This window comes from Dasypus novemcinctus, chromosome 2 (genome assembly GCF_030445035.2).
Source record: "Dasypus novemcinctus isolate mDasNov1 chromosome 2, mDasNov1.1.hap2, whole genome shotgun sequence".
In the NCBI taxonomy this organism is placed as follows: domain Eukaryota; kingdom Metazoa; phylum Chordata; class Mammalia; order Cingulata; family Dasypodidae; genus Dasypus; species Dasypus novemcinctus.
Window position 1 is genome coordinate 47,297,766 of NC_080674.1, and position 27,251 is coordinate 47,325,016.

At 38.2% G+C, this 27,251-nt stretch overlaps 1 protein-coding gene across 8 annotated transcripts in view; it reads right to left on the reverse strand.

Moving 5' to 3' along the window:
* Positions 1 to 6,916: 6,916 nt before the first annotated feature.
* Positions 6,917 to 27,251, reverse strand: part of TMEM267 (transmembrane protein 267) — a 38,181-nt gene continuing 17,846 nt past the window's right edge. For 5 of the 8 annotated variants that reach the window (XM_071208050.1, XM_071208047.1, XM_071208043.1 and 2 more), the window contains 2 exons: positions 24,348 to 24,375; positions 22,740 to 22,866 (listed from right to left, as the gene is read on the reverse strand). In XM_071208050.1, coding sequence (XP_071064151.1) covers positions 22,863 to 22,866; positions 24,348 to 24,375 — 32 coding nt within the window. In that variant the 3' untranslated portion in view covers positions 22,740 to 22,862. Of the gene's footprint in view, positions 12,391 to 22,479; positions 22,867 to 24,347; positions 24,376 to 27,251 lie in introns of those variants that run through there. The other 3 variants (XM_071208039.1, XM_071208038.1, XM_071208030.1) reach the window with 2 other exon arrangements.

Consider the following 27,251-nt stretch of genomic DNA (forward strand, 5'->3'; position numbering starts at 1 on the left):
GGCAGGGGTATTATGCCACCTTGATGTCAAAAAACAAACCTGACATCCACTGGTAGGAACCTAAAAACCACTGAAAAAACCTGACTCCACATTATTTTGTGCCAAGGCATGGATGAGAGGACAGAAAAGTTTTATTTTTTTAAAGATTTATTTTATTAATGTTTCTTTGTAAAAAGTTTATATGAAAATGTAATTTATATTTAATTTATTTTATGAAGATATTAAAATCATTCAAAACAAAACTACCCAAATATTAACTCCTCTTTAACACTGGATGGATAGCCGTTCAGATATTTTCCATTCACTTGTAAATATATTCTATTATTTAAAAAAATAGGGAACGGACTTTGGCCCAGTGGTTAGGGCGTCCGTCTACCATATGGGAGGTCTGCGGTTCAAACCCCGGGCCTCCTTGACCCGTGTGGAGCTGGCCATGCGCAGTGCTGATGCGCGCAAGGAGTGCTGTGCCACACAGGGGTGTCCCCCGCGTGCGGGAGCCCCACGCGCAAGGAGTGCGCCCGTGAGGAAAGCCGCCCAGCGTGAAAAGAAAGAGCAGCCTGCCCAGGAATGGCGCCACCCACACTTCCCGTGCCGCTGACGACAACAGAAGCGGACAAAGAAACAAGACGCAGCAAATAGACTCCAAGAACAGACAACCAGGGGAGGGGGGGAAATTAAATAAATAAATCTTTAAAAAAAAAAAATAGAGTCATATAAAACCTCCTGTTTTGGGACTTTTCCCCTAATGAATAAATTAGGAATAGTCCTCTATGGCCACACGTATAGATCTGTATCATTCCTCTTTCAATGGTTTCATAAAATTCAACTAAACAGCTTTGTCATAGTTTATTTACCTGATTCTCCCGAATGCATATTTAGATAGTTTGGTTGAATTCCTTTTTTGGTGGTGTTAATATTATGGAAATGCTATGATAGACAGTCCTGTATACTTTGTACATTCTTAAATAAATTCTTGGAAATAAAACCTCTCAACGGGAATGCCCATGTAAATAATTTTAAAAATACTTATTGTCAAATTATCTCACAGTATTGTATATATCTACGTGCATGCCTCTCCCCTCCAACAGAGTGGGTGCTCAGTGAGGGCTGGATCTGTAGCTCATTCATTAGTGCCTACTTCAGCTCCCCACAAATAGTAGATGTTTAGTTGTTTGTTCAATGAATAATAAATTGGATTACTTAAATAAGCAGACCTTGGCTACATGAGTAAATCTTGCCATGTGGTCACAGAAGTCTACATTTGGTACTCTTGTCCTCTTCTGTCCATAGCCTAAGAGGTAATATTTTAAAATTGCTTATCTCTGTAAAGATTGTTTCTATACTGTACTGAAAACAACAACTATACACTGAGTTCTCTGAAGCACAGATGAAGGTTATAAAAATATCTATCAAGGCTTGAAACATGGGTCAAGAACAGTGTGTGTATTTGTGTATAATATTTCAGAAATCTATTTCTTGAGCATTTATTTTTTATTGTATTTTTTGAAGATACATAGATGACAAAAAAAGTTACATTAAAAAATATAAGAGGTTCCCACATACCTCACTCTCCGTCCCCCCCCCCCCCCCGACTCCTCCCACATCAGCAACCTCTTTCATCATTGTAGCACATTCATTGCATTTGGTGAATACATTTTGGAGCACTGCTGCGCTGCATGGATTATAGTTGACACTGTAGTTTACACTCTCCCCCAGTCCATTCAGTGGGTTATGGCAGGATATATAAGTCCAGCATCTGTCCCTGCAATATCATTTAGGACAACTCCAAGTCCCAAAAATGCCCCCACATCACATCTCTTATTCTCTCTCCCTGCCCTCAGCAACTACCATGGCCAGTTGATCTGAGACGTTGGTCATATTATTTAAAAGCAAGATAGAACATTTTCTACCTGAGATGGCTTTTAGGAGAGCCATGCTAGGGCCTTCCCAGAACAGTGCTTTCATGATTTATACTCTGTAATTAAATGCATGATGGGCTTTGGTTATCAAGTATGCCAAAGTAAACAGGATTAATCAGTTGGAACAGAGTTTGAACCAAGAGTCAAAGTAGGGAATTTCCCTTGTACAGAATTTCTTATTCCTGGTTAACACTATAGCTTCCAGACTTTATAATTTAAATGTATAACCTTTTCCTTAGCATTCATGTTTCCCAGATAAATGAATAATCCAAAATCATTACAATGTCACTATTGTCAGTTTTATTATGATGCTGATAGACAGAAGTTAGGACTTGCCTTCTTCTCAGTCAAGAAACTGGGAATTAAATTAGGTTGGTATCTCAAGTGGTCCATTAATAAACAATAAAAACGTCCCCAGAAAAATCCGAAAAGGCAGAATAACGAGGGGTGACTGGTCTTTTGGAGGTTAGTATTTATTGTAAATCTACCTAAAATGGTGTGATATTCATGCATAAATCCAGAAGCTGACACAAAGCCTGTAGGAATTTAATAGGTGGTAAAGTTAGCATTTCACAAGAGGGAAAAGTGTAGACCATCGAATGAATTGTTATGAAACGATTGGCAATCCATATGGAAAAAGATAAAGTTGATGTTTTAAAGTACAGATGTATTAAATATTTAAAATTAAGAATTAAAATATGAAAGTACTTAAGGAAAATACGGAAAGTAAAATTCCATCATGACATAATTATGAAGATTCAAAGCCAGCAACACTGGTCTCAAGATAAATTCCCAGGGAGCAGAAGTGGGCACCCACCTCCAACATGGGAGGTCCCGGGTTTGGTTCCCAGTGCCTCCTAATAAAACAAAAACAAACAACAAGCAAAGCAAACAATAAAACCAACTCAGGGAAGCCCATGTGGCTCAGTGGTTGAATGCGGGCTTCCCACATCCCACATACGAGGTTCCAGATACCTCAAAAAAATAAAGATAAATTCCCAACTCCTATGACCAACTCCCATCCTCGTCAATTCACTGCCTTCAATCCTCACCACTCTCCAATCCTCACCTAACCCCGCTCCAGCAAAGCTGAATAGCCTACAGTCCCACCCATGAGTTTTTGTTACCTCTAGGGTTTTGTATATACTGTTCCCTCTGCCTCCAGGGGTCTTCCCAGCCTGTTCCCACTCCGCACCCCCATTTTCTTCTGGAGAATTCATGCTTTTTAGTTCTCAGGGGAGTTTCTCTGTCTTCCCATATGAGGCCTGAGAGGTGCTTTGTGCTCTGTATGTTCCCGTATTGTAGAACTTACCCACCCTATGCTGAAATGTCCTGTCTCTTACATGGCTCCCCAACTAGCCTAGGAATTCTTGTAAGGTAGGGACTGTTTTTTTCACCATTAGCACATTAGTGTTGAATAGATGGCCTGCTACATAGTAGCACATTAAACATTTGTTCAGTGGCTGACTGAATGAATGATATGTGTGGGCAAGGTATGTATTTATTTCCACCAAAGGAACTATGAATGTTTAACTGGCTAATACTTTTATGAAGTTAGCTTCCTTCTTCATGGAGAATAGAGAAAGGGTTTGTATAGAGATTCAATAGTCTATGCCTTAGTTTCTTAGCTGCTAAAAGAAATACCATACAATGGGTTGGCTTAAACAGTAGGAAATTATTATTGTTGTTTTTTTGTTTTGTTTTAAAGATTTATTTATTTCTCTTCCCTCCCTCCCCCCTGCCCCAGTTGTCTGTTCTCTGTGTCTATTTGCTGCGTCGTCTTCTTTGTCCGCTTCTGTTGTTGTCAGTGGCATGGGAATCTGTGTTTCTTTTTGTTGCATCATCTAGTTGTGTCAGCTCTCCGTGTGAGTGGCATCATTCTTAGGCAGGCTGCACTTTCTTTTGCGCTGGGCGGCTCTCCTTACAGGGCACACTCCTTGCGCGTGGGGCTCCCCTACACGGGGGGACACCCCTGCGTGGCATGGCACTCCTTGCACGCATCAGCACTGTGCATGGGCCAGCTCCACACGGGTCAAGGAGGCCCGGGGTTGGAACCGTGGACCTCCCATGTGGTAGGCGGACACCCTAACCACTGGGCCAAGTCCACTTCCCTGTTGTTTTTTATTTAGAGAAGTTATGGGTATAAATAAAAACCAGGCAGACAATACGGTGTCCCCATAGACTCTCCTTCATTAACAACTTGTGTTAGTGTGATACATTTGCTACTGTTGATTTAAAAAAATATATTATCATCATTGTACTCAAGTATAGTCCATAGTTTACATTAGGGTTCACTGTGTTGTACAGTCCTATTTTTTAAAAAATTTCATTCTAGTCACAAATACACAAATTGCATTTCCCCTTTTAATCACTTTCAAATATATAATTACGTTCACAATGCTGTGCTACCACCACCACCACCCATTACCCCAACTTTTCCATTATCCCAAAGATAAACTTAATACCAATTAATCTTTAACGCTTCATTCCCTACCCCACCGGACCCCTGGTAACCTATATTCTAGTTTCTGACTCTTTGAATATATACACTTGTTCTTATTACTTTATATCAGTGGGATAATACAGTATTTGTCCTTTTGCGACTGGTTTATTTCACTCAACGTGATGTCTTCAAGGTTCACCCATGTTGTCACATGTATCAGGACTTCATTCCTCCAGAAAGACATTCCTGCTGATGCTTTGATCTTAGTCCGGTGAGACCCATGTTAGACGTCTGATCTAAAGAAGGGCAAGATAATAATTTTGCCTTAAGCCATGAAATTTGTGGTCATTTGTTAAACGGCAGCAAAAGAAAACTAGTACAGGTGTACACACACACACACACACAACACACATGACGTATCCTATAACCTCCAAGCAGGCCAAGCAGGAGGACGTCCCATCTCTCTTCCATACTTTCTTCTCGTCCTTTGGTGATATTTTTACCTTTTCAAAGATCCCCTGAGGTTTATGTTAGTCTGATCTCACAAGTTGGAAGCATGGGGCTTGCAGAGGTTTGCTCTGGGTCTTCGGCCTTAGAAGTGGCAGAGCTCTTTCCAGAAGTATGGGCCTGGGGCTCACGCCGCCCTAGGCACAGGCTGGATTACAGAAGTGCAGTCCTCTGCCAAACAGTTTAGAATCTGGAGAAACATCAGGGTCGCTGCTGACCAGGAAGCTGGGCCGAACACTGAGAGGCTATTGTTACAGGCTTGGGCAATCAGCTGTAGAAGGCCAGGAAGGGGGAAATGTGCTATTTACACATGGCTCTCCAAGGAGAGGAGGGCTTCCACAGCATACAATGTGGCCCTTATTCTAGGGTCTTTCATGAACAAAATGCTCCAACCCCTCCCCATGTTTCTAAGAACTAGCTGGGCTTAGTGAGGCATGACCACTGTCATTTAGATATGTTACACTTGAATGCTGTTTGTTATGTAACCACTGTCCTAATATTTTATACTTTATTTGAAGCATCCAGATATATAGGGGCATTTTTCTCCCTGCTTTCCACAGTATTAATATCACTGACTGAGGAACCTGGGAGGTGCTCAGTAAGTATTAAGTCAAACGAACACTGACTGTGTAAGGGGTATGATTTCAGATAGGCGATCTCTTTGCAAACTCCAACGGAGGCCTCAGGAGGATGGTGGTGTGTGCCAAAGCTCTAATCTGACACTTTCCTCCTGTGCAGGCAGTTACTGAACGGATGGGTTTGGAAAGCTGCCCAGACCGTAAACATTAATTAGTGCTGTCAGGTATGTAGGTAAAAAGAAACACCTTGCAAGGCAGTCAAAAGGGTAAAATGCTTCACAAGCCCTTATCATTATTCCTGGGAAGTCAAGAATCACCAACGGGATATATGTGGCTGAGGGTAGAAATATATGACCTTAGATTTATGGAAAGTGCAAAGTAACTGTGGAGACTGAATATTAAAAGGAGTTTCTCAGGCCAGTGGGATTGTTACAAACCTACCGGCCTGCAGCTGGATCTAGTGTCGCACTTGGTATACAGCTGGAGTCTTGAAGGAATAATGAATTGAAATATAGTGGCATGGGAGGTAGTTGTAGCTCAAGTAGTTGAGCGCCTGCTTCCCATGCACAAGGTACTGGGTTCGATCTCTGGTACCTTCTAAAAAAAAAAAAGGGAATAGTGGCAGTTATGTGAATCTGAGGTGCTGAATCCAACAGAGGAACAGCTCACTGGCCCATCAGGACAACTGACACTACAGTCCACTGTTCAACCCTGAGGAGCTGTGAGTGTCAGGTGCTCGTGTCAGGCAAGGCCTGCTCCACAGCCCGAGAACTGCAGTTACAATAGAAAAATGGAAATACCTTTATTTAAAATAATACATGCTTATTGTGAAAAAAAAAAAAAAAGATATAAGATGTAAATGTAGACTAAAAGCAAAGTTTCATTATCATCTCACACGCCAGAGATGACAATTTTACCTGGTGGCTGTGTTTCAAAATTGTTTCCTATACACATGGAAACAGGTGTCAATTTTACAAAAAAAAAAAAAAAAAAAGGAATTATACTGTCCTATTTCTGGTTTTTATTTTTCAAATATTTCAAACAGACATCTCTACTTATCATTACACAGTTATACTCATCCATTTAATTGGCTCTAGTCATTAGGATTCCATTGTTTGTAATCATCTAGGTTACTATCTATTGGAAGCTGTTATGCAGCTTAGAGTTTTGTGTTTTGTTTTGCCATTCGAAGCAAACAACAAAAAGCCTTTTCCTTTGTGTACTTACCTGTTTAGTTTCTTAGAATTTTGCAAAAATTGGAATTTCTGGGTAAACTGGTTTGTACTTTTAAAACATATTATCAAACTCCCTCTGGCAAGACTGTGTTAATTTATTGTTCTACCAGGAATGCCCATTTCCATACACCTGCAACACTGGGTAATATCAGTCTGTTTAGTATTTGCTAAACTGAGAAAAAAAATCTCATTACTGCTTAATATTACATTTTAACCAGATCGAATATCTTGGGATTTACATTTAAGTAGATTATTTATTTAAATTATAACCTTACAATACTTGCAATAATTTGCAACAATCAGATACAAGCATTTATTAATAAAACTGACAAATAAAAAGTATCCCAATAAATAGATCTATAAATTCATAATGAAACTAGATCAAAATCAACCTCTTATCACTTTTACAGATTCCATGAGAATTACATTCATTATGCCTATCATCTCATGAAACAGATATTAAAAACACCATTAAGAGTTTATGATGAGAAACAGAAAACAGCTTCTCTCAGGAGATCCTAAGGCTAAGAATATTCATTGATGTGGAATAGTCTATAAGCTAAATGCAACAAGGCAAAAGAATAATTAGATTTCTCTGAGGTCCTGTGATTATACAGTTTTGTGCTTGGGGAGCCACTTAATGAGATGAGGAAATGAGTAATTAAGAAATTCCATAAGGGCTCTCACTTTAGAACTTTATCAGCAAAATAAAACTCAACAGTTTTTGTTTTGTTTTTTTAAGGTCGTGATTTGGACCCAGAGGAGAAACCGTAGGCAAGCACAATGAAATCTACTTATATATCTGGCAGATATGTTATTATTTGACCAAGAGTTAATATAGTGTATTTTGCAGTCACTACATCAGGGGTCATGTAAAATGATATATGTCATTTTGCTGAATGCTCTGGCACACTGGTAAATTCCTCTTTATCCACTTGGTATGAATGTGAACATCTAGAAAGGAGTGCAAAACACACAAAGCAATGGATACTGCATGCCCAGTTATGCAGCAGGGAAGTAAACACAACTGCTTCCAGTCCTGCACATTTTCAGGAAGATCCAGCCATAGATGGCAGAGAAGAAACCAGCATGATTCTCAAGAGTGCTTACTCGCAGTAGCTAACCAACTCAGCATTGCACCCAAAACAGCTATCAAGGAGGAACAATCTAGTCTACCCCTATAAAACATAAACTTTGCTGATTTCTAATTTATAGACTAGACATCTAGACTCATTACAATTTTTGCATTTTATTGCTTCATTAATCTGGTATAATTATATGAAATAGATTGTTATGTGCCAGGTTTGCCTTAAGGAAGAATTTAAAATACAAAGCAATATATGTCACTTTCCATGGCATTTAAGACATGGTACACTTACATCTGAAGGTTTTTACAGAATTACACACCCAGGGGTTTGATTATGTCACCTACTCTGACATCCTTATGTTAGACTAGTTGCCATAAAATTGAGTAAGTGGTCAATAAGCTTTATAGCTCTATAATATATAATGACTTTTTTATATGCAGACTTTATGCACACAGATAACATGAAAGAAAAAATACTTCTGTTATCCTTTTTTGGAACAGGCTATAAAAATTATAAAGAATTCGAAATTCTTTTGAAATTTGTAAAAGTAGGCTTGACAATCATTGGGCTTGTCCAACTTGAAAGCAGAACAGAGAATTAAATGACCTCATGCAATATTTTTTAGTTTTATCATTCTGTAACTCTGGGAAATGCAAAGTCCATCAACTGAAATTCCTAGTAAAAAGTTTATCCTCCACTGAATTTCCGTAGGACTGACTGAAGTACTCGCAGATTTAGTATAAGTTGAAAACATTACCCTTTATCAGTTCTGCATACTCTGAGACTCTGTTATCTGTAAGGTCCTCCTTAGAGACCACTCCTGTTGGTCAAAGCTCCTGAACCTGGCCATCTCCTAAGTCTATGATCTGCTGCAATTTGGCAACACTTGGATCAATTTGGCCTACTCCTGCAGTCTGTTAGCAGAGACCAATAGAGTGGGCCCACCCAAGTCTTTTTCCATTATTAAATAACTGCTGCATGGCAGACATTCTGAGGCTTGGCTTATCCAGAACAGTATCTGGAAAACATTTATTTTAGGAGTGAGCAAAGTATTACAAAGTACCCAGTTCCATAATTACTTCAAAAACATGTGGCCTAATGAAGAACTGGGGGGAGCAGACTATGTAGATTATTCTGAATTGGCTAATTGGATGGTACCCAAGGAAATCTGGGATATTAGTTAAAAGGGTGTTGAAATAGCATCTAGTATCTTACAGCACTGTACAGGTGGGCAAGGATGGACTTAAAGGTACACAGAAGAGGGCTGATGGACCTGGTGACAAGGGAAGGTTAAAAAAACTGAAGACATGGATAAGGCAAAGAGTAGGCTCAATGAAGAGAAGAGAGGGGAGGAAAATGAAGTTAAAGGAGTGGGATGGGTCTCAAGCAGTGAACAGCAGCATCAGCACCACCTGAGAACTTGTGAGAAATGCATATTCTCAGGTCCCACCCCAGACCTACTGAATCTGAAGTCTGGAGATGGGGTCCAAGTAATCCATATTCTAGCCAAGTCCTCCAAATAATTCCAATGAACACTAGAGTTTGAGAACTACTGGTCTAGAGAAAGGAAACAAAGTGTGAGATCTCAGAGACGAGTAGTGCCACCTTACAAGGAGGTACAGAGGCCTGTTATACTCGTGGGTGACTGATGTGATGTGGCAATGAGTCAGTAGTCCAGTGGAGGCAACTACTTAAGTCCAGGTTTCTGATGAATCATCTAGTGACTGAGAATAAAAGCAAGAGTTGGAAAAGAAGGAAAAAAGGGATCCAGATGCTCATATTAAGAAAGAAGGTGAAAGTGAGTCTTAAAGGGTAGTATGAGAGGGTGAGGAGGATTTGGAGCAAATAATAAAATGAAATTTCAAATGAAGAAATGCTGAGAACTACGATGGATAATAGGTTTAGCTGTGATGGTGGGGAGATGACAAAAACTAAGCAGGTTCCATCAGCCAAAAGAAAAAGGAGCCAGGGTTCTCTGAGAGTGGGGATGGAAGGTGTGGCTGCCTAGGAGGAGAGAGGTGTAAGTTAAAGTAAGGAAGAGGGGATAGATTGAGTTTTCACTCTTAAATAATAGGGGTTCCTGGCACACCACTGATAAATGCCAGGCTTGAGTGAAAAACAGTCCAATGGTAGAAATTTTCTCAGGCAGCTGGTATAAATAAAATAGCCCAAGGTAACAACAGACTGGGAAGTCAGATCAGCCAACTGGCCAGGAGAGAAAAACTAAGTGAATGGAGGACATCTAGAGGATAGAGAAAAGACATACATGTAGATAAGATGCAATCCAACTTTCAAATATAATGTTGTATTGACACAAATTCTCTCACTAGGACCGTAAACAAAATGAAGGCATGGGAAGTTGTTGCTGGTTTTCTAGAGGTTTCTACCACAGCTTTCAGTGCTCATTTAGAGGACAAGGAACATTTCTGATGGGAGAGGTAGACACTGAGATAAACCTGAAATCTGCAGCGATTGTTTAAGCAAGGAGTCATGGTTAAAAGGAATTCCCATTCTAAAAAAGGAAAGTTATATCAACCTTCCAAATGTCAGTGTGACATTCTTAAAGAAGGTTCTGCACTTTAATGAGATTCTTTTGTTTAATATACAAAAATAAAAAGTAGAAAGGGTTTTATAATTTAGCCAGAAAGAGTTACATAAGATATATTTCCATGGATTTCCGAAACCAAATGCTTTTTAAAAATCTTGACCTTAATCAAATTTATCCCAACTATTTGTAATACTTACTATACCAACAAAATTGATACAATAATTATTCTTGAAATGTAAGAGGTTGTAAGATGTAATAGATGGTAAAATATACTAGATTGCAAGCAATTTGTTAACAAGGAAAAAAAGGTGCTTTTGTAACTAAAGAGCTTAAACTTTCCTAACAATTTATTGAACTGTTTAACTTAATTTCATATAAGAAAATCTGCTTTGGATAAGGCATTGCTTCATGACTCAGTCACTGTTTCTCAGAGAATAAGGCACCCAATCACTAACATTGTAAATCACAACACTTTAAGAAAATCTGAAGACAACAGATGATACATATGCCATAAGGAAAAGCAGATACCTTTGGGCATTGGTTTTAATATTAAGTTAACATGAAACTGTATAAATGTAAAATTCACAGCAATTAAATTTTCCTTCTCTAATTAAAGGGTCACCATTTTAACAGAAGATCAACCTAACGCTATTTTGGAAAAAAAAGTTTTGTCTCTCAATAGGCAAACTTTTTTTTTTTTAAAGGAGGTACTAGGGATTGAACTCAGAACCTCATACATGGGAAGCAGGTACTCAACCACTGAGCTATATGCACTCCCCTAGGCAAACTTTTAAAAAATAATCTAACTGGAACAATATATTAGAATAGTATGTAAACAAATTGATAACTAAAACAATTTTAGTGGCACGTTTAGGACTTTACATTTGAATTTATATTACATTGTGTGAATTCAAATTCTATGGTCATTATCCAAGTAACCATGTCTTGTTAACTTTGTTAACAAATATTTTTCTAATTTTAGTTATAGTTTCAAAACAGATAAAACTCTAACACATGAAAGTTTTGCGCAGACACTAAAAACTTAATACTTTAGTAAGGTGTTATTATAGCCAACATGTCACAACTGATTATTCCCTAAATAATATAGATCCAATGTTAGTTACTGTCTTTTATGAATCTTAGAATGATTTGTCACAAGTGCTCTGAAGCAGATTCTGCCAGTAATCATAATTCACTAAAGCACTTTGCAAATTAAATTTCAGTCAGATTAATATACATGAAATAAACGTGATGCATTAACTATATATATTGTACGTAATCTCATTTATTTTTGGTCATTTCATTGTTCAAATTTCAGGAAAATGTGGACTCAAATGTAACGTTAACTTTCCACAAAGTAGTCACCCTAAAATTTGAGTTGTTTCCTAAAAGGAACAGATTTACTTAAACGTACACTTCCAGAAAACTTGCCTAGATGTTAATTTAACAGAGTTCCTAGTAAAGCAAGATAAAAAGAAGCTATAAAATATATATTATGGAGTAAATGAAATCTTCTTGTTGAACCAGGGTGTTATAAATGAAAAACAGAATTACAACAAATACACACACATACATATATACATATATTTAAACTGTAGGTGTCTCCTGAGCAAAAGGAATCAGGAATTACATTTCAGCAATATGAGTGACTAACAGTGTTTTAAAAATTCCCTTTATTGTTGGCTAATTATCATCATCTGAACCGTTTGCTTCTCCATAACTGCCATAGGATTACCTCAGACATCAATACGAATTCCATGTTTTGAAGTCATCATTTGTCTGGTCCCTGTTACATACATAACAAATGAACAGATGTGAGGTAAAGATGATGTCATTATTACGTAAAACCAGAATGGCAAAGGAGAAGTTTTTCCAAATGGGCATAGCCATAGGCCATGACGAATTCCATCTCGAATATGATGTGAGGTCCAAGATATAAACAACATCCAGGGAAGAAAGCACCATGAGTCTTTGAGCTTGAAAAGGTGCATAGTCAACTTCAGGGTCAGAACCACAATGGGTATCACAGTAGAACAGTGAAGGAAAGGTCTTCGTGGAAGAGTCAAAGCAGCCTGAGGGGGGAAAGTAGCAGCTGGTTTCACTTACTTCTTGGCAAACAACACTGTATAGATACTTCTTAATATTTTAAAATATTTTCCAGGAGTCTATTGGAAAAGCAAGGGAAACATATCCTATGCCACCTCAGGATACATGAACCAAATCTACTTTGTGTAAAGCAAATAATATAAAGTATGAGCAAGATGTCCTTTGTATTAAAAATAAAATAAAAATTTCAGGAGCATGATGATTAATTTTTAAAGTTTCCCAGTATTTGCTAAAAAAGCTACAATATGAAGATAATTTATGTGCCAAATGTATGGTTTCTGTAATTTGTATTTTTAAAGAATTGTCTGGAGCCTGCAGAGCATAGAAAAAGGTCTCACAACCAAACAAAATATTCCTAAATTAATGAAGGCAAAAAAGTGGGGAATGTTTTGTTATAAACATTCCCTAGTAATAGTTTTGAATAGTATCAGCATTTATTTAAAACATTTAAAGATTATATTATTTTAAGTAAGTATTCTAAAGTTGAGTTAAACTTCAGTAAAATTTCTAACCCATTGTATAAAAAGGTAACCAGTATCTGAACAAATGAAAGTTCAGGCTTAAACTCTGAGTGAATCCATGAGTGAAGTTCTGTGCCCATCTAATTTAAAGGGTTGAATACAGTAGATAATTCCTAATAAAAAGAAAGCTAAGAATAGTGCAGTTTGCCTAAAACTGAATCTTCCTACGTATCCTCCCAAAACACTGCAGAACAGACGGACAAATAAAACTAAACAAACACCTCCCTCTTAGCACAGTGAGAAGTCAAAGAATGCCCAAACTTCAAGTTGCCTGTATTAAATAAACACCACATCAGGGAGCTTCTGTCTCACACTCCCACCACAAGCCAGGCAAAAACGCATTCAAGAGGGAAGAGGGAAAGCCTAAGATTAGAAAGAGAAAGTCCAACCTAACCTGTGCAAATACTGAAAAGGGTTCTGGTGGCCAGAGCACTGACGACAGGGGAAAGATTGAAAAGGGTGCACGATTTGAAAGGCACTGATTCTGGGCAAGAAAATGATAAAAAAAAAGGAAGGTAAAGGCACTTTTTGGAGATTGGATGGTGAAAGGGAAAAGAAGAATGAAAAGGAAAAAAAATGTAGGTTCCTGTAAACAAAAGAGAACAACAAAAGTAAAGCAAAACAAAGCAAAAATCAGAGGACACACAAGCTTCATACCACATAAAAAAAAAAAAAAGCTTTTAACAGACAGTACCTGGACAGAATGTCAAACCAAATCCTTGAACTAGGCAACTTGTAAACCCATTCCTTAAACTAGTGTTCTTTAATTCCAACCTATTGACCAAACATCAATCAAAAAAGGTTCTCCACTTTTATAAGAACCTTATAAATGAAGTGATGAAATAGATCAAATCTATAAAATGCTAGTATAGGAAGAAACCATAACTAGAATAAAAATGCCTCAGCTTATGACAGTCTTCCACAAACAAACAAGCAAACCTTATAAATGACTATACTACAATGTGCCCAGGGAAGTATAAGTTCACATTAAAGTTTAATAAGGGGTATTGAAAAATGCAGAAGAAACCCAAGATAATGAAGATGATATAAATAAAAAAGTAAAAAGGGCCTCTGAAATGGAAAATGGGCCAAAAAGAAACAAGCATATAACTGGAATTCCTAAAGGAGAGACCCAAAGGAATGGAATGGAACTATTATTTGTAGCTTAATCCAAAACACTCTGAAACACCTGGATCTATATATTCAAAGAGCCCATATTTAAAAATTGACACACAATGATAAACTTCAAGACAGTAAGACAGTTTAGTAAAACTATTACTTTAGAAATAAGGGAGGACCCCATTGAACCAAGATGGTAGCAAAAGATGCTCCAGGGTGCCATTCCCCTACTAGCTCTTTGAATAGCTAGCAAAAACTGGCAGAGCCATCTTTCTCAGAACTCCAGAAATCCATTAAAGGACTGCAATAACTGGGCAAGTGTCAAATCACAGAAACATAGCTTTAAAGCATTGTTAGAAGTCCACAGGACCCATATTGGCTCCTCCTTAATCCGTTACCCAGTGCAGTGTGAAACCAGACTGTGCTCCCGTTGTGGGTACCCGGCCCTCTTCCATGGTGGCAAAGTAACCCCTATATGCATACTACAGTGCCTATAGGTCATTGCCAATCTATCAGGTGGCAGCCTGAAAGACTGAACCTGGAAACTCCTCTCTGGCTTGACTTCCCAGAACCTGCCTTCAGGCTTACAGCCAAAGCAGTATAAAAAAACCAGTTAAGTCAATTTGGCCTGGGACAAAGGATTACCTGCTCTAAAACATACAAGAGAGAACTAGGATGGAGAAAAAGTCTATTTCATAGGGAGTAAAGGCAGTATTTGAATTCCAGAAAACCGGAGAATTCCTAAGGCCACAAGCCCAGGTCGAGATGCAGTCTCAGAAAAAAGAGAGAGGACAATGTACTGCACTTCCATCTCAGTGTGATCTTCTTGATTGGAAGGCTAAATAAAGTGGTATATGCACACAATGAAGTATTATTTGGCCATAAAAAGGAATGAAGTTCTGATGCATGTGACAACACTGATAAACCTTGAAGGCAGCACGTTGAATGAAATAATCCAGATATTAAAGGCTAAATATTCTACAATTTCACTGATAGGAAATACTTAGAAGAAGCAAAGTTATAGATTCAGAAACTATAATATAGGTTACCAAGGGTTGGAGTAGGGGTAGGGAATGGGGAGTTAATCCTTAAATTGTAGGGTTTCTCTTTGGGATAATGGAAAAGTTTTGATAATGGGTGGTAGTGATGGCAGCATAACATTGTGAGTAATGAACAGCACTGAGTTATATATTTGAATGTGGTTTAAGGGGAAATTTGACGTTTTGCATATGATACTAGACTAAAAACTTTTTTAAAAGTACATGGAATGTACAATACAAACTGTGAACCCTAAAGTTAACCATGGAATAAAGTTAATAATACAATTATAAAAATCTGCTTTCATTAATTGTAATAATTCTAAAAGGTGTTACAGTTTTTGAAAGGTGTTTATAAAAGAATGGTATATGGGTATGGAAACTCTGTATGTTATGCATGATTTTTGTGTAAACCTACAATTTCCCTAATTAAAAAAAGAGAAAGCCAAAAGCAACCCATAAATTGCATGGAATGCATCTTAAATTAGTAACTGCAGTTGATTCTAAGGAGAGGGCCAAGGCAGCAGAATATATATATATTTTTTTACCATGTACATTACTTATGAAAACTAAAATTAAAAATTATAAGGAAAAAACTCCACTGCTAACATAGTACTCAATGGTAAAAGACTGAAAGCTTTCCCTCTAAGATCAGCAACAAGAAAAGAATGGGCTCTATTATTCAACGCTGTACTGGAAGTTCTAGCTAGAGCTATCAGGCAAGAAAAAGACATAAATGCATCCAAATTGGAAAAGAAGTAAAACTTCCTATTTGCAGATGATGATTCTTTATATACAAAATCCTGAAAAATCCACAACAAAGCTACTAGCTAATAAACGAATTTATCAAAGTGGTGGGGTACAAGCCAACATGCCAAAATCAGCAGTGCTTCTATACACTAGCAATAAACAATCTGAAGTGGAAATCAAAAAGAAAATTCCATTTACCATAGCAACTAAAAGAATAAAATATCTAGGAATAAATCTGACAAAGGAAGTAATAGATTTGAACACAGAAAACTACAAAGCATTGCTAAAGGAAATCAAAGAAGACCTAAATAAGTGGAAGGACATTCTGTTCTTGGATTGGAAATCTAAATATTGTTAAGATGTCAAATCTACGCAAGCAATTTATAGATTTAATACAAGCCCAATTTAAATTCCAACAGACTTCTTTGCAGAAATGGAAAAGCCAATCATCAAATTTATATGGAAGGGGAGCAGATGTGGCTCAAGCAGGTGGGTACCCGCCTCCCACATGGGAGGTACCAAGTTCAGTTCCCAGTCCTCCTAATGAAGACAAGTAGATGCTGCTACAAGCAGATGTTGCAATGAACAGACACTGCAATCAGCAAGAGGTCGCAACCAGCAGATGCCACAGACACAAAGAGCCGATACTGCAACCAGCAGATGCCACAACCACCACAGCGAGCAGATGCTGCAAGCAGCAGGGAGAGGGGGTGGCTCAAGTGGTCAGGCACTTGCTTCTCACAGGAGCACAAAATGAGCAGAAAGAAAAGGGAGCCATCTTGAGGGTGGGGGGATGAGAAATAAAAAAAACAAAAACAAATTTATATGGAAGGGCCAGGCCCTGCATAATGAAAAACATCTCAATAGAGAACAAAGTGGGAGGGCTCACACTTACAGATTTTAAAAATTAGTACAGGGAAGCAGATGTGGCTCAAGTAATTGGGCTTCTGCCTACCACATGGGAGGTCCTGGGTTCAGTTCCTGGTGCCTCTTGGGGAAGGCGAGCTGGTGTGGTGGGCAGGTGCAGTGAGCTGATGCAACAAGATGACAATAAAAGAGACAGAAAGAGGAAAGACAATGAGAGACATAACAAACCAGGGAACTGAGGTGGCTCAGGTGATTGAGTGCCTCTCTTCCATTTGGGAGGTCTTGGGTTTGGGTCCTGGTGCCTCCTAAAGAGAAGATGAGCAGACACAGCACACAGCAAATGGACACAGAGAGCAGACAGCAACTGCAAACAACAAGGTGGGGGGGATAAGTAAATAAAATAAATCTTTACAAAAAAACAACAAAAAACTTAGTACAAAGCTACAATAATCAAAACACAATGGTACTGGAACAAGGACAGACTATATATAGATTTATGTGTTCAAATTGAGAATTCAGAAATAAACCCTCACGTCTATGACCAACTGATTTTTGACAAGGAAAAAGAAAAGTCTCTTCAACAAATGACCCTGGGAAAACTGGAACTTGATATTCAAAAGAGTGAAGATGGACACCTACCTCACATTGTATACAAAAATTAACTCAAAATGGATCAAAGACTTAAAAATAAGATTCCAAACTATCAAAATCCTAGAAGAAAACACAGGAAAGTATTTTCAAGACCTTTTGTTAGGCAATGGTTTCTTAGACTTTACACCCAAAATACAATAAAAGAAAAAAATAAATAGAACCTTATAAAAAACACACACACAACTTTTGTGATAAATAAATATATATAGATGAACACAGATGCAAAATGACTTCATCATAATAGTAAAAAGACAATTTACAGAATGGGAGGAAACATTTGGAAATCATATATCCAATAAGGGTTTAATATCAAGAAAAATAAAGAAATCCTACTACTCAACAAAAAAGGAAAAATAACCTAATATAAATATGGGCAAAAGACTTAAGACATTTTTCCAAAGATATACATATGACCATGACCAATAAGTACATGAAAAGATGCTCAAACCTTAGTAGCCATTAGGGGAATGCAAATCAAAACCACAATGTGATAGTATTTCACACCCATTAGAATGGCCACTTTATTTTAAAAAGGGACAAGAACAAGTGTTGGAGAAGATGCGGAGAAATAGGAACACTCATTCAAATTGCTGGAAGGAATGTGAAATGAGGCAGCTTCTGCTAAAAGACAATTTAGCAGTTCCTCAGAAACTACAAATTATCATATGACCTGGCAATCCCTCTACTAGGTATATCCCAAAGAACTGAAAGCAGGGTCTCAGATATTTGCACACTGATGTTTACAGTGACATTATTCACAATTGCTAAGATAAGCAACCCAAGTGTTTATCAACTGATGAATGGATAAACAAAATACGGTATAAATACAGTAGAATATTATTAAGCAGTAAAAAGGAAGGAAATCTTGTTATGTGTGGCAATGTGGATGAACCTTGAAGACACTATGCTAAATGAAATAAGCCAGACACAAAAGGACAAATACTGCATGATCTCACTAATATGAAATAATTAGAAGAAGGAGAGTCATAGAGTCAGAATCTAGAAAACAGGTTGCCAGGGGATGGGATGGGGAGAGGGAATCGGGAGTACGGCTTTATTTAAATGGACAGTTTCTCTTTGGGATGAGAGAAAACTTTCAGTAACGGATGGTGGTGATAGTAACACAACATTGTGAATGTAATTAACACTGAATTATATATTTGAATTTGGTTAAAAGGGGAAATTTTAGGTCACATGTATGTTACTAGAAAAAAAATTTTAAACAAAAGAATCCATGGAACTGTACAACACTGTAAACCATAAGTTAAAACAGTACAATTATAAAAATTTGTTTCATCAATTTAAAAAATGTACCACAGCAATACAGGTGTTAATAATAAGTTGACATAGGGGAATCCTGTATTTTATGAATGATTTCTATGTAATGCTACAACTTCTCTAAAAAATAAAAAATAATGAAAGGACAAAAAATACATTCTATATAGACAGAAAAATGACAAATGTAACATAATAGACATAACTGCAACATAAAATAATGACAAATTTTAGACTAAACATCAGTCATATCAATAATTGTCTAACTCACTGATTAAAAGAAAAAGAACTTCAAGCTGAGTCACAAAGCAAAAATCAATTATGTGCTGTTTATTAGAGATACACAGAGAATAAAATGATTCAGAAAGGCTAACATGTCAGAAATACAAAAAAAAAAATTAAAAGTATGAGCAAAAAAACTACAAAATCAATAATATAGATCTTATGGAAATTCACAACCCAATAACAGAGGAATACACCTTCTTCATCAAGTGCATATAAAACACTTTAAAACTGATCATATGTTCCTGAGTGTAATGGAGCTGGACTCAAATGTGACTTTTCTATGCCTCTTCTGTCACTTTTACTGAACCTGTGGTTGGTTCTGGGGTTGGTGTACACTCAGGAAATTTGAATCTCTGGACAGTCCATGTGCCAGCTGGGTCCTGAGCCTCAGCAGAGTTGGGACACTTACTCTCCAGTTCATTGGGCATACCCAGGTTAGCCAACAAGGAGGTAAGGATGGTAAACCATCACACCAAGGAACCGATAAAGTCTACAATTGCAAGGAGAGTCCCATCCATCAGCCACATAGGATCTAAGTCCCCTCTCAATTTAGAGGTGGAGTGGGCATTGCCATCCAGGGTCCTCAGGATGGAGGAATAAAATATGGATTAGAGTGGACTTAATGGTACTCTACTATAGAATTATTGTGACTCTAGCAATGGAAGAAATTATATCATTGAGGTGGAGACAGTGAACACGGGGGTTGCTGAGGGTGGGGAGGAGAAAGAGGTGCGACGTGGGGCCATTTTCGGGACTTGGGGTTGTCCTCAATGATACTGCAGGGACAGATGCAGGACATTATATATCCTGCCATAAGCCACTAAATGCACTGGGAGAGATGTGGACCATAATTCATGCTGTGTAGCGGTGCTCCAAGGTGTACTCATCAAGTGCAGTGAATGTACTGCACTAATGAGAGAAGTTGTCGGTGTGGGAGGAGTGGGGGATGTGGGGAGTGGGATATATGGGAACCTCATATTTTTTAATGTAACAATTTTGTGTGATCTATGTATCTTTAAAAAAAAAAGATTAAAAAATGAAAAAAAAAACCCTCATATCAGGGCTCAAAGAAAACATAACTAAATTTCGTATAGAAGAAATATTACAAACAATATCCTCCAATAAAAATGGAAAAATCAGAAATTATTAATAAAGTAAATAAGAACAGAAGGCCCTTCTTCCTGGACACTTAAAAGACTTCTGTTAAACAACTTTTGTGTGAAAGGGGAAGTACAAACAGGATTACAGTTTTTAAGAATTAATATAGAAAAACTTCCACTCAGAAATTATAGGATACATTTAGAGTTAGAAGAGAAACTTCATAACCTTTAATACTTTTATGAATAAAAATAAACTAATGAAAATAGATAAATTATGTCTCCAGCGAATAAAGGTTAAAAAAGTAAACCAAAATAAATCAAATGGAATAAAGATACCATTTTTGAGCTGTATCACTGTTTAAAATATATTATAATTGCAAATAACAGTGCAGTGAACAACTTTGTGTATACATATTTCTGTATTGGTAGAAGTGTGTAATTTCTTGTCTTTTACGCTTCAGAACTAGGCAAAAGAAGATCTTCAATAGCAGGGTGTGATGAGGGAGCCGGTGGCAACCACTACTCTCAGGAAAGTAATAACCTGGCCCTGGGATGATTAGCGGTTATCTAATCTCTGGATACATTTGTAGGGTTACTAATTCTTCAAACTTGTACGTGTGAAGCCTGTTTATGTGAATAGATGCTAAAAAATAATCACAAAATTCCTGTTGCTCAGCTGATTTCTAAAATATCAATGTAGATTTTTCATTAAAAGAAAAATAACAGATGAGGAAACTGAGCCACAAGGAAAAAAAAAAAAGAAAAATAAGAAAAGAAAGGGATATTATATTATTATGTTAGAAGTAAAAGTAGATCACTGTCAAAAATGTTTATTAAGTTTTGATATGTATTATAGGTTATTACAAGCCATCTAATGGTGAATGGGAAACATGATAATACTTCAAAAATAATAAAGATCAATACCAGCACTATGCTGTACTTTGTGTGTACTATAGCATTTAACCTTTCTAACAACTCTATGAAATAGATATTATTTTATAGATGAGGAAACTAAGATTTAGAGAGGTTAAGTAACTTCCTACAATTATTAAGTGGCAGAACTGATATTGGATCTGACTCTATTGCTCATATTCTTAACACTACTGCTTCTAAATTAATTAAAGGATAAATACTGTCTACAGCCCAAATATTTTTTAAAAAATTGCAATAGGATAATAAAATTCCAGATGAATGCAATTATGAATTACATTTTTCAAAATGCTTCATAGCTTATCCCAATCACTACTAACACTTACTGTTTACAATTTGCCAAGCCATGTCATTTAACATGCTCATTTGATCCTCACAGCAGTTCTATGAGGTAAGTAATAATGAGGAGGAGAACTGAGATTTAGAGAAGAAAAGTGCTTTGCTAACATTATACAACTAAGATTAAAATTCAGGTGTTCTGACTCCAGAGTCTAAAATATTAAACAACAATGTTATACAGCAAATAAGTTAAAATTTGTCAATTGTAATTAAAAATTAAATTTGTACAATTACTGATTTCTTAATGATCAAGTTTCTAAATAAGTGAGACCACCTCTGAGAAATACCTGGTACAGTACTTGGCACATAATAGTAACAAGAAGTGACAATTTCTCATTCGTTCAACAGATATTTACTGAACACCTCCTAAGTGAGCCTGGCACTGTTCTAGGTAAAGTGGTGAATAAAGCAAAGTCCTTGCTCAATGGATTTACATTCCTTTCCTGAAATGGTGATAGATCACAAACATGCAAAAGATAGGAAGGTCTTCTGACTCTGGCAAATATTATCTGAACACCATTTTAAATAATTCATTTTAGAGGCTAATTAGGACCCTGTATAGATTACCCCCTGAATGCCTCAATGAAATTCCTCCATTTCTCCACCAGAGACTGTGTTTTAGCCAGCCCACTGGAATGCATGCTTCTGGCCCCAAGAGGAACTGGGGAACTGAATCTATGAAAGTCATTCCTCAGGGCTGGGAATCATCTTAAAGCTATTTAACTTCTGGAGAGCACTTAGGAGCGCAGTCTAACTGTAAGGGGAATAAGGGGAATAATTTAAGTGTGGCTCCGAAGAAACAACACTGATACAAAAAGAACTAGGAGAGCCCTAAGAATGACTCCCATTAATTTAAATCAGGTGGCTACTTCTTTCTTTAAGGCTTGGCTAAAAACACCCTCTGGAAAGTCATCACTGAACTCCTCAGGCACAAATGGGTGGGTCCTTGTTCTGTGTGTATCCACAGCATTTTGGGATAGCAAATAACTTAATTAGCAATACATCTGTGAGCTCCTTCAGGGGAATACCAGGTGCTCAAAAAAGTTGAATGAATGGACTGACTTATTTTCAAATAATGTTAATCCTCTCTAATTAGCTCTAAAACGATGCAATTACGATCAAGACGATGGTGCTAAATATGAAAGGAAAGACCATACAAATTAAACACATATGCTTCTTACCTTTAAAGACAAGGATCCAGCTAGAAAAAAGTGGTCAACATCAATAATAGAGGCTAAAATTCCAGCTAAAATGATTTCTCTAAAGTCAGTCATCTTCTTGACTCCAGTGACCACTGCCCATGACCACATGCCAATCACACAATGTACTGCATTATCTGAGAGGGCCCGAAGCCAGTCATTTTGCTGAATCATGGAAAACTGAAGAAGTCTGTCAGCTACTAGGCAAAATATGCCTAGACCGAGGCTGGAAATGAGAGAGTCAGTGATACAAGACTGGAGTAAAGCATGGGTCTTCTCAGTCTCAGATGCCATCACAAACAGTATGTCCGTGTTTACTAAAAGCCATCAGGAAACGAACAGCCTATTCTTGTTTACATTCCTAGTCACCTATAATAGAAAGCACAGAAAAATATTAATGAGGATTATGGGCTGCTATACAATATTTAAACAGAACAAAATCAGTAATAATTTCATAAATACAATAAACATAAAACCAACATGTTAGTTTGCCAGGGCTGTCATAGCAAAGTACCACAAACTGGATGGCGTAAAGCAATAGAAAATCTATTGTCTCTGAGTTCTGGAGGCGAGAATTCCAAAATCTGAAGGGAGGATTGTTCCTTGCCTCTTCCTAGGTTCTGGTGGGTTGCTGCCACTCCCTGGACTTCGGTCCCTGCTTCAGTCACTACACGGTATTCTCCCCTATAGCCTGCCTGCCTGCATCTAAGACTGGGTAAGGCCCACCCTAATACAGTTTGGCCATATCCTAACTTAAAACAATTTCAAAGACCTTATTTCCAAACAAGGACCAGGGGTTGAGACTTAACATGTCTTTTGGGGGGACACAAGTCAACTCATAAAGGAAACACCCACCAAGTTATTATTTATAAGAAAAAAATCTAAAACAAAGTCTCAGCAAAATAGAAAATAAAGAAATGGGAAAATACCCATCTAGAAAACACACAAAAAAGCAGCAGTGGTAATATTAATATCAAATGCAGTAGAATTCAAGGCAAGAAGGATTAAATGGACTAGAAGGAATAAAACATTCAAGTCACAGTACAGTTATATTAGGTAAGAGGACAGTGACATGCCAAACAACATAGAAGCAAAATACATAAATAGTAAAAACATATAATTGAGTAAAATAATTATAAATTTGATTTTATACTCAGGCCTAGAACTTTGTACACTACAAAAATGCATATTCTTTTTTAAATGTCTATGCATCTTTCATTAAAATTAACCACACATTTACTTAACCAAGAAAAACATCAATGAAATCTAAAAAATGGAAATGTTCAGACCAAATTCTCTGCCCAAAACACAGTAAAATTCATCACATTCTAGCAGGTTAAAAAGGAAAAATACACAATTGTCTGTTTAGTTCAAGGAAACCAAGCATGAAGGTGGTGCACATAACACTTTTTAAGAGTCAAAAGACTTGCCTATCTTCAAGTGTTTCAGTTCTATAAAAATTTCAGGAAAAAGAACAAAAGCTCAGAGAACAGGCACTCTGCTTTGTTCACTACTATATCCTCAGCACATAGTTAGTGCTCAATAAACATTTGGTGATTGAATAAAACTTTTGATTTGGTATTTTGTTATGCACCAGGTATTGTATACTAAATATGAAAAAGGCATTTAATAAAATGTAACATTTCTGGTAATCTGCATTTTTGGCAAGTATGCATCCATGTAATTCTTATAAACATTGATAGTCACTAGTTTATCCCACACCAACAGGATGAGAACCCGGAGACATTACCTTAAAAGTCAGAAACAGTATAGCTATTTATACACTGTTCTGGTAGTCCTAAACAATGTAATGAGGCCAAAAAAATGAGAAATAAAATATATGTCATTACCTTATCAGTTTGCAGGTGAAATGACTGCCTAGGCAAGAGAATCAATTAATATTGTTAGAATTTAAGTTCCTAGAGGTGGATAATTCAAGACAAATACAAAAAAATTCTTTCAAACATACAGCAATAATCATAAGGAAAAAAAAGATGGGAAAAGGGGCTTTCACAATAGCAACAAGGAATAAACTAAGCAGGAAATGAATATTCACTAAACTTTATTAAAGAGAGAGGGGCAAGATGGTGGCTGTGTAAGGAGCTCCTAGAGTCTGCTCTTTTTTTTTAAGATTGATTGATTGATTTCTTCCCCCCACCTCCCACTGTCTATTCTCTGTGCCCATTCACTGTGTGTTCTTTCTGTGTTTGCTTGCATTCTCATTAGGCAGCTCTGGGAACTGATCCTGGGGCCTTCCGGAGTGGGAGAGAGGCAATCATTCTTTTGTGCCACCTCAGCTCCCTGTTCTGCTATGTCTTCTCATTGTCTCTCCTCTGTGTCTCTTGTTGTGTCATCTTGCTGCACCAGCTCTCCGCGTCGGTTGGCACTCGCGCGGCATTCCGTTGGGCCACCTCAGTGCAAGGGCCAGCTTGCCTTCACCAGGAAGCCCTGGGCATTGAACCCTGGACCTCCTATATGGTAAACAGGAGCCCAACTGCTTGAGCCACATCTGTTTCCTAGAGTCAGCTCTTGCTATAGGGCAGTAAGGAATCACCTAGAGCTATCTAAGCTTCTGTTTGGGGGACCCAGGAGACCAGAATGAAAGAATGGAAGGAGGAGACTGCCAGAGAAGATTCTGAGTAGAGCATTCTACTCCAAAAAAGCTGGTGCTCTTCCTCCACTGGTTGCACAAGGCACCTCGGGAGCTATTCTGTGGCTGGAGTTGGAAGTTCCATTTCCCAAAAACAGGAAGACGTGGTTGGCCACTGACTTCAGCTACTGATTAGTAAATTCAGCTGGCTAAAGTATAATCCTAAGAACAGCTAAGGTTTGAGGCTGTCCAAGTTCAAAAGAAGTCAGTAGCTGCCATTTTAATACCACAGCAGGCATGAGGGGAAGCCGGGCTGACTGAAAATCACAGGGAAGGCAGGGACTGGCTTCTTTCCACCCATATGGGATTGCAGCCTTAGCCTAAGCTCAGCCCCACCTCTGGCAGGGAGGAAGGTGGTAGGACCAGCGCCAGCCTTTCCAGGTAACTATAGGGGTTTCTGGCCAGCAGACTGAATAGTTGGATACCTGGGGCTCCATCCCCGCCCCCAAGTAGGACAAGAGAGGAGCTGTGTTTCCTCAACCTTTCTGGGACAAAGCAGGCACTTTTGGCCCACATGCATTGGACTGGTGGGTACCTGTGGATGCACCCTGCCTCCCAATAGGATAGGAGAGAGCTGGTGTTTCCTCAGCCTCTCGGAACAGCAGCAGGCACTTTTGGCCTACATTGACTGAACTGTCAGGTGCCTGTGGTTCCATTCCCACCCCCTATAGTTAAAGAGACAATACACCCTCAGCTTCTCAGTACAACTGCAGATGTACTCGGCCCACACTGATTAAACTGCTGGGCACTCCAGAGGGTCCATCCCTTGCTCTGGCAGGGAAGGAAAGAGGCCGGAGCTACATCAATCTACCTGGGCAACTGCAGTCATTTTGGACCTGCACGGCATAGACTGTTGCCCACACTTGCAGCTCCATTCCTGCCCCAGGCAAGGAAAGAAAGGGTAGGAAGTGTCATCAGTTTTTCCAGGCAACTACAGATAGTCTTGGCCAGAACAACTTGGATTATCACACCAGCTGGGGCTCTGTCCCTACACCAGCAGAGGAGAAACGTGAAAGAAACTTCATCCATTCCTGGGGCAACATGTTTAGCTTCAGCCTCCACAGCTTACAGTACCAACTACACCCTTGGCTCCTACTATATAACCAGCAAGGGAGAAAGGGTAAGAAAGTCCTAAACTAAAGAGATAAATACTTCTAGTGTCCAAATAAATACTTCTAGTAAGTCAGATGCCAAGACACCAATGAAAAATTATAATCCATACCAAGAAACAGGAAGATATGGCCCAAAGGAAAAAGATAAGCCTCCAGATGACACAAAGGAGTTGAGACAACTAATCACAGATGTTCAAACAAATCTCCTTAATAAATTTAATGAGATGGCTAAAAAGATTAAGGATATTAAGAAGACACTGGGGGTGGCGGACTTGGCCCAGTGGTTTTGGCGTCCGTCTACCACGTGGGAGGTCCGTGGTTCAAACCCCGGGCCTCCTTGACCCGTGTGGAGCTGGCCCACGTGCAGTGTGGCAAGGAGTGCCGTGCCACACAGGGGTGTCCCCGCGTAGGGGAGCCCCACGTGTAAGGAGTGCGCCCCTTAAGGAGAGCCGCCCAGCACGAAAGAAAGTTCAGCCTGCCCAGGAATGGTGCGACACACACGGAGAGCTGACGCAGCAAGAGGACGGCGACAAAAAGAAACACAGATTCCCGTGCCACTGACAACAACAGAAGCGGACAAAGAAGACGCAGCAAATAGACACAGAGAACAGACAACTGGGGTGGGGGTGGGGGAAGGGGAGAGAAATAAATAAATAAATCTTTAAAAGAAAAAGAAGACACTGGGTGAGCACAAAGAAGAATTTGAAAGCATACATAGAAAAATAGCATATCTTATGGGGATGAAAGGCACAAAAAATGAAATTAAAAATACACTGGACCCAGGTATCCATCAATGGATGAATGGATAAACAAACTGTGGTGTATTCACACAATGGAATATTATGCAGCTCTAAGAAGAAATGAAGTTGTAAAGCATATGACAACATGGATGAACCTGGAGGACATTAGGTTGAGTGAAGCAAGACAGAAACAAAAGGTCAAATAATCTATGACTGCATTACTATGAACTAAACATATTGTGTGATATACTG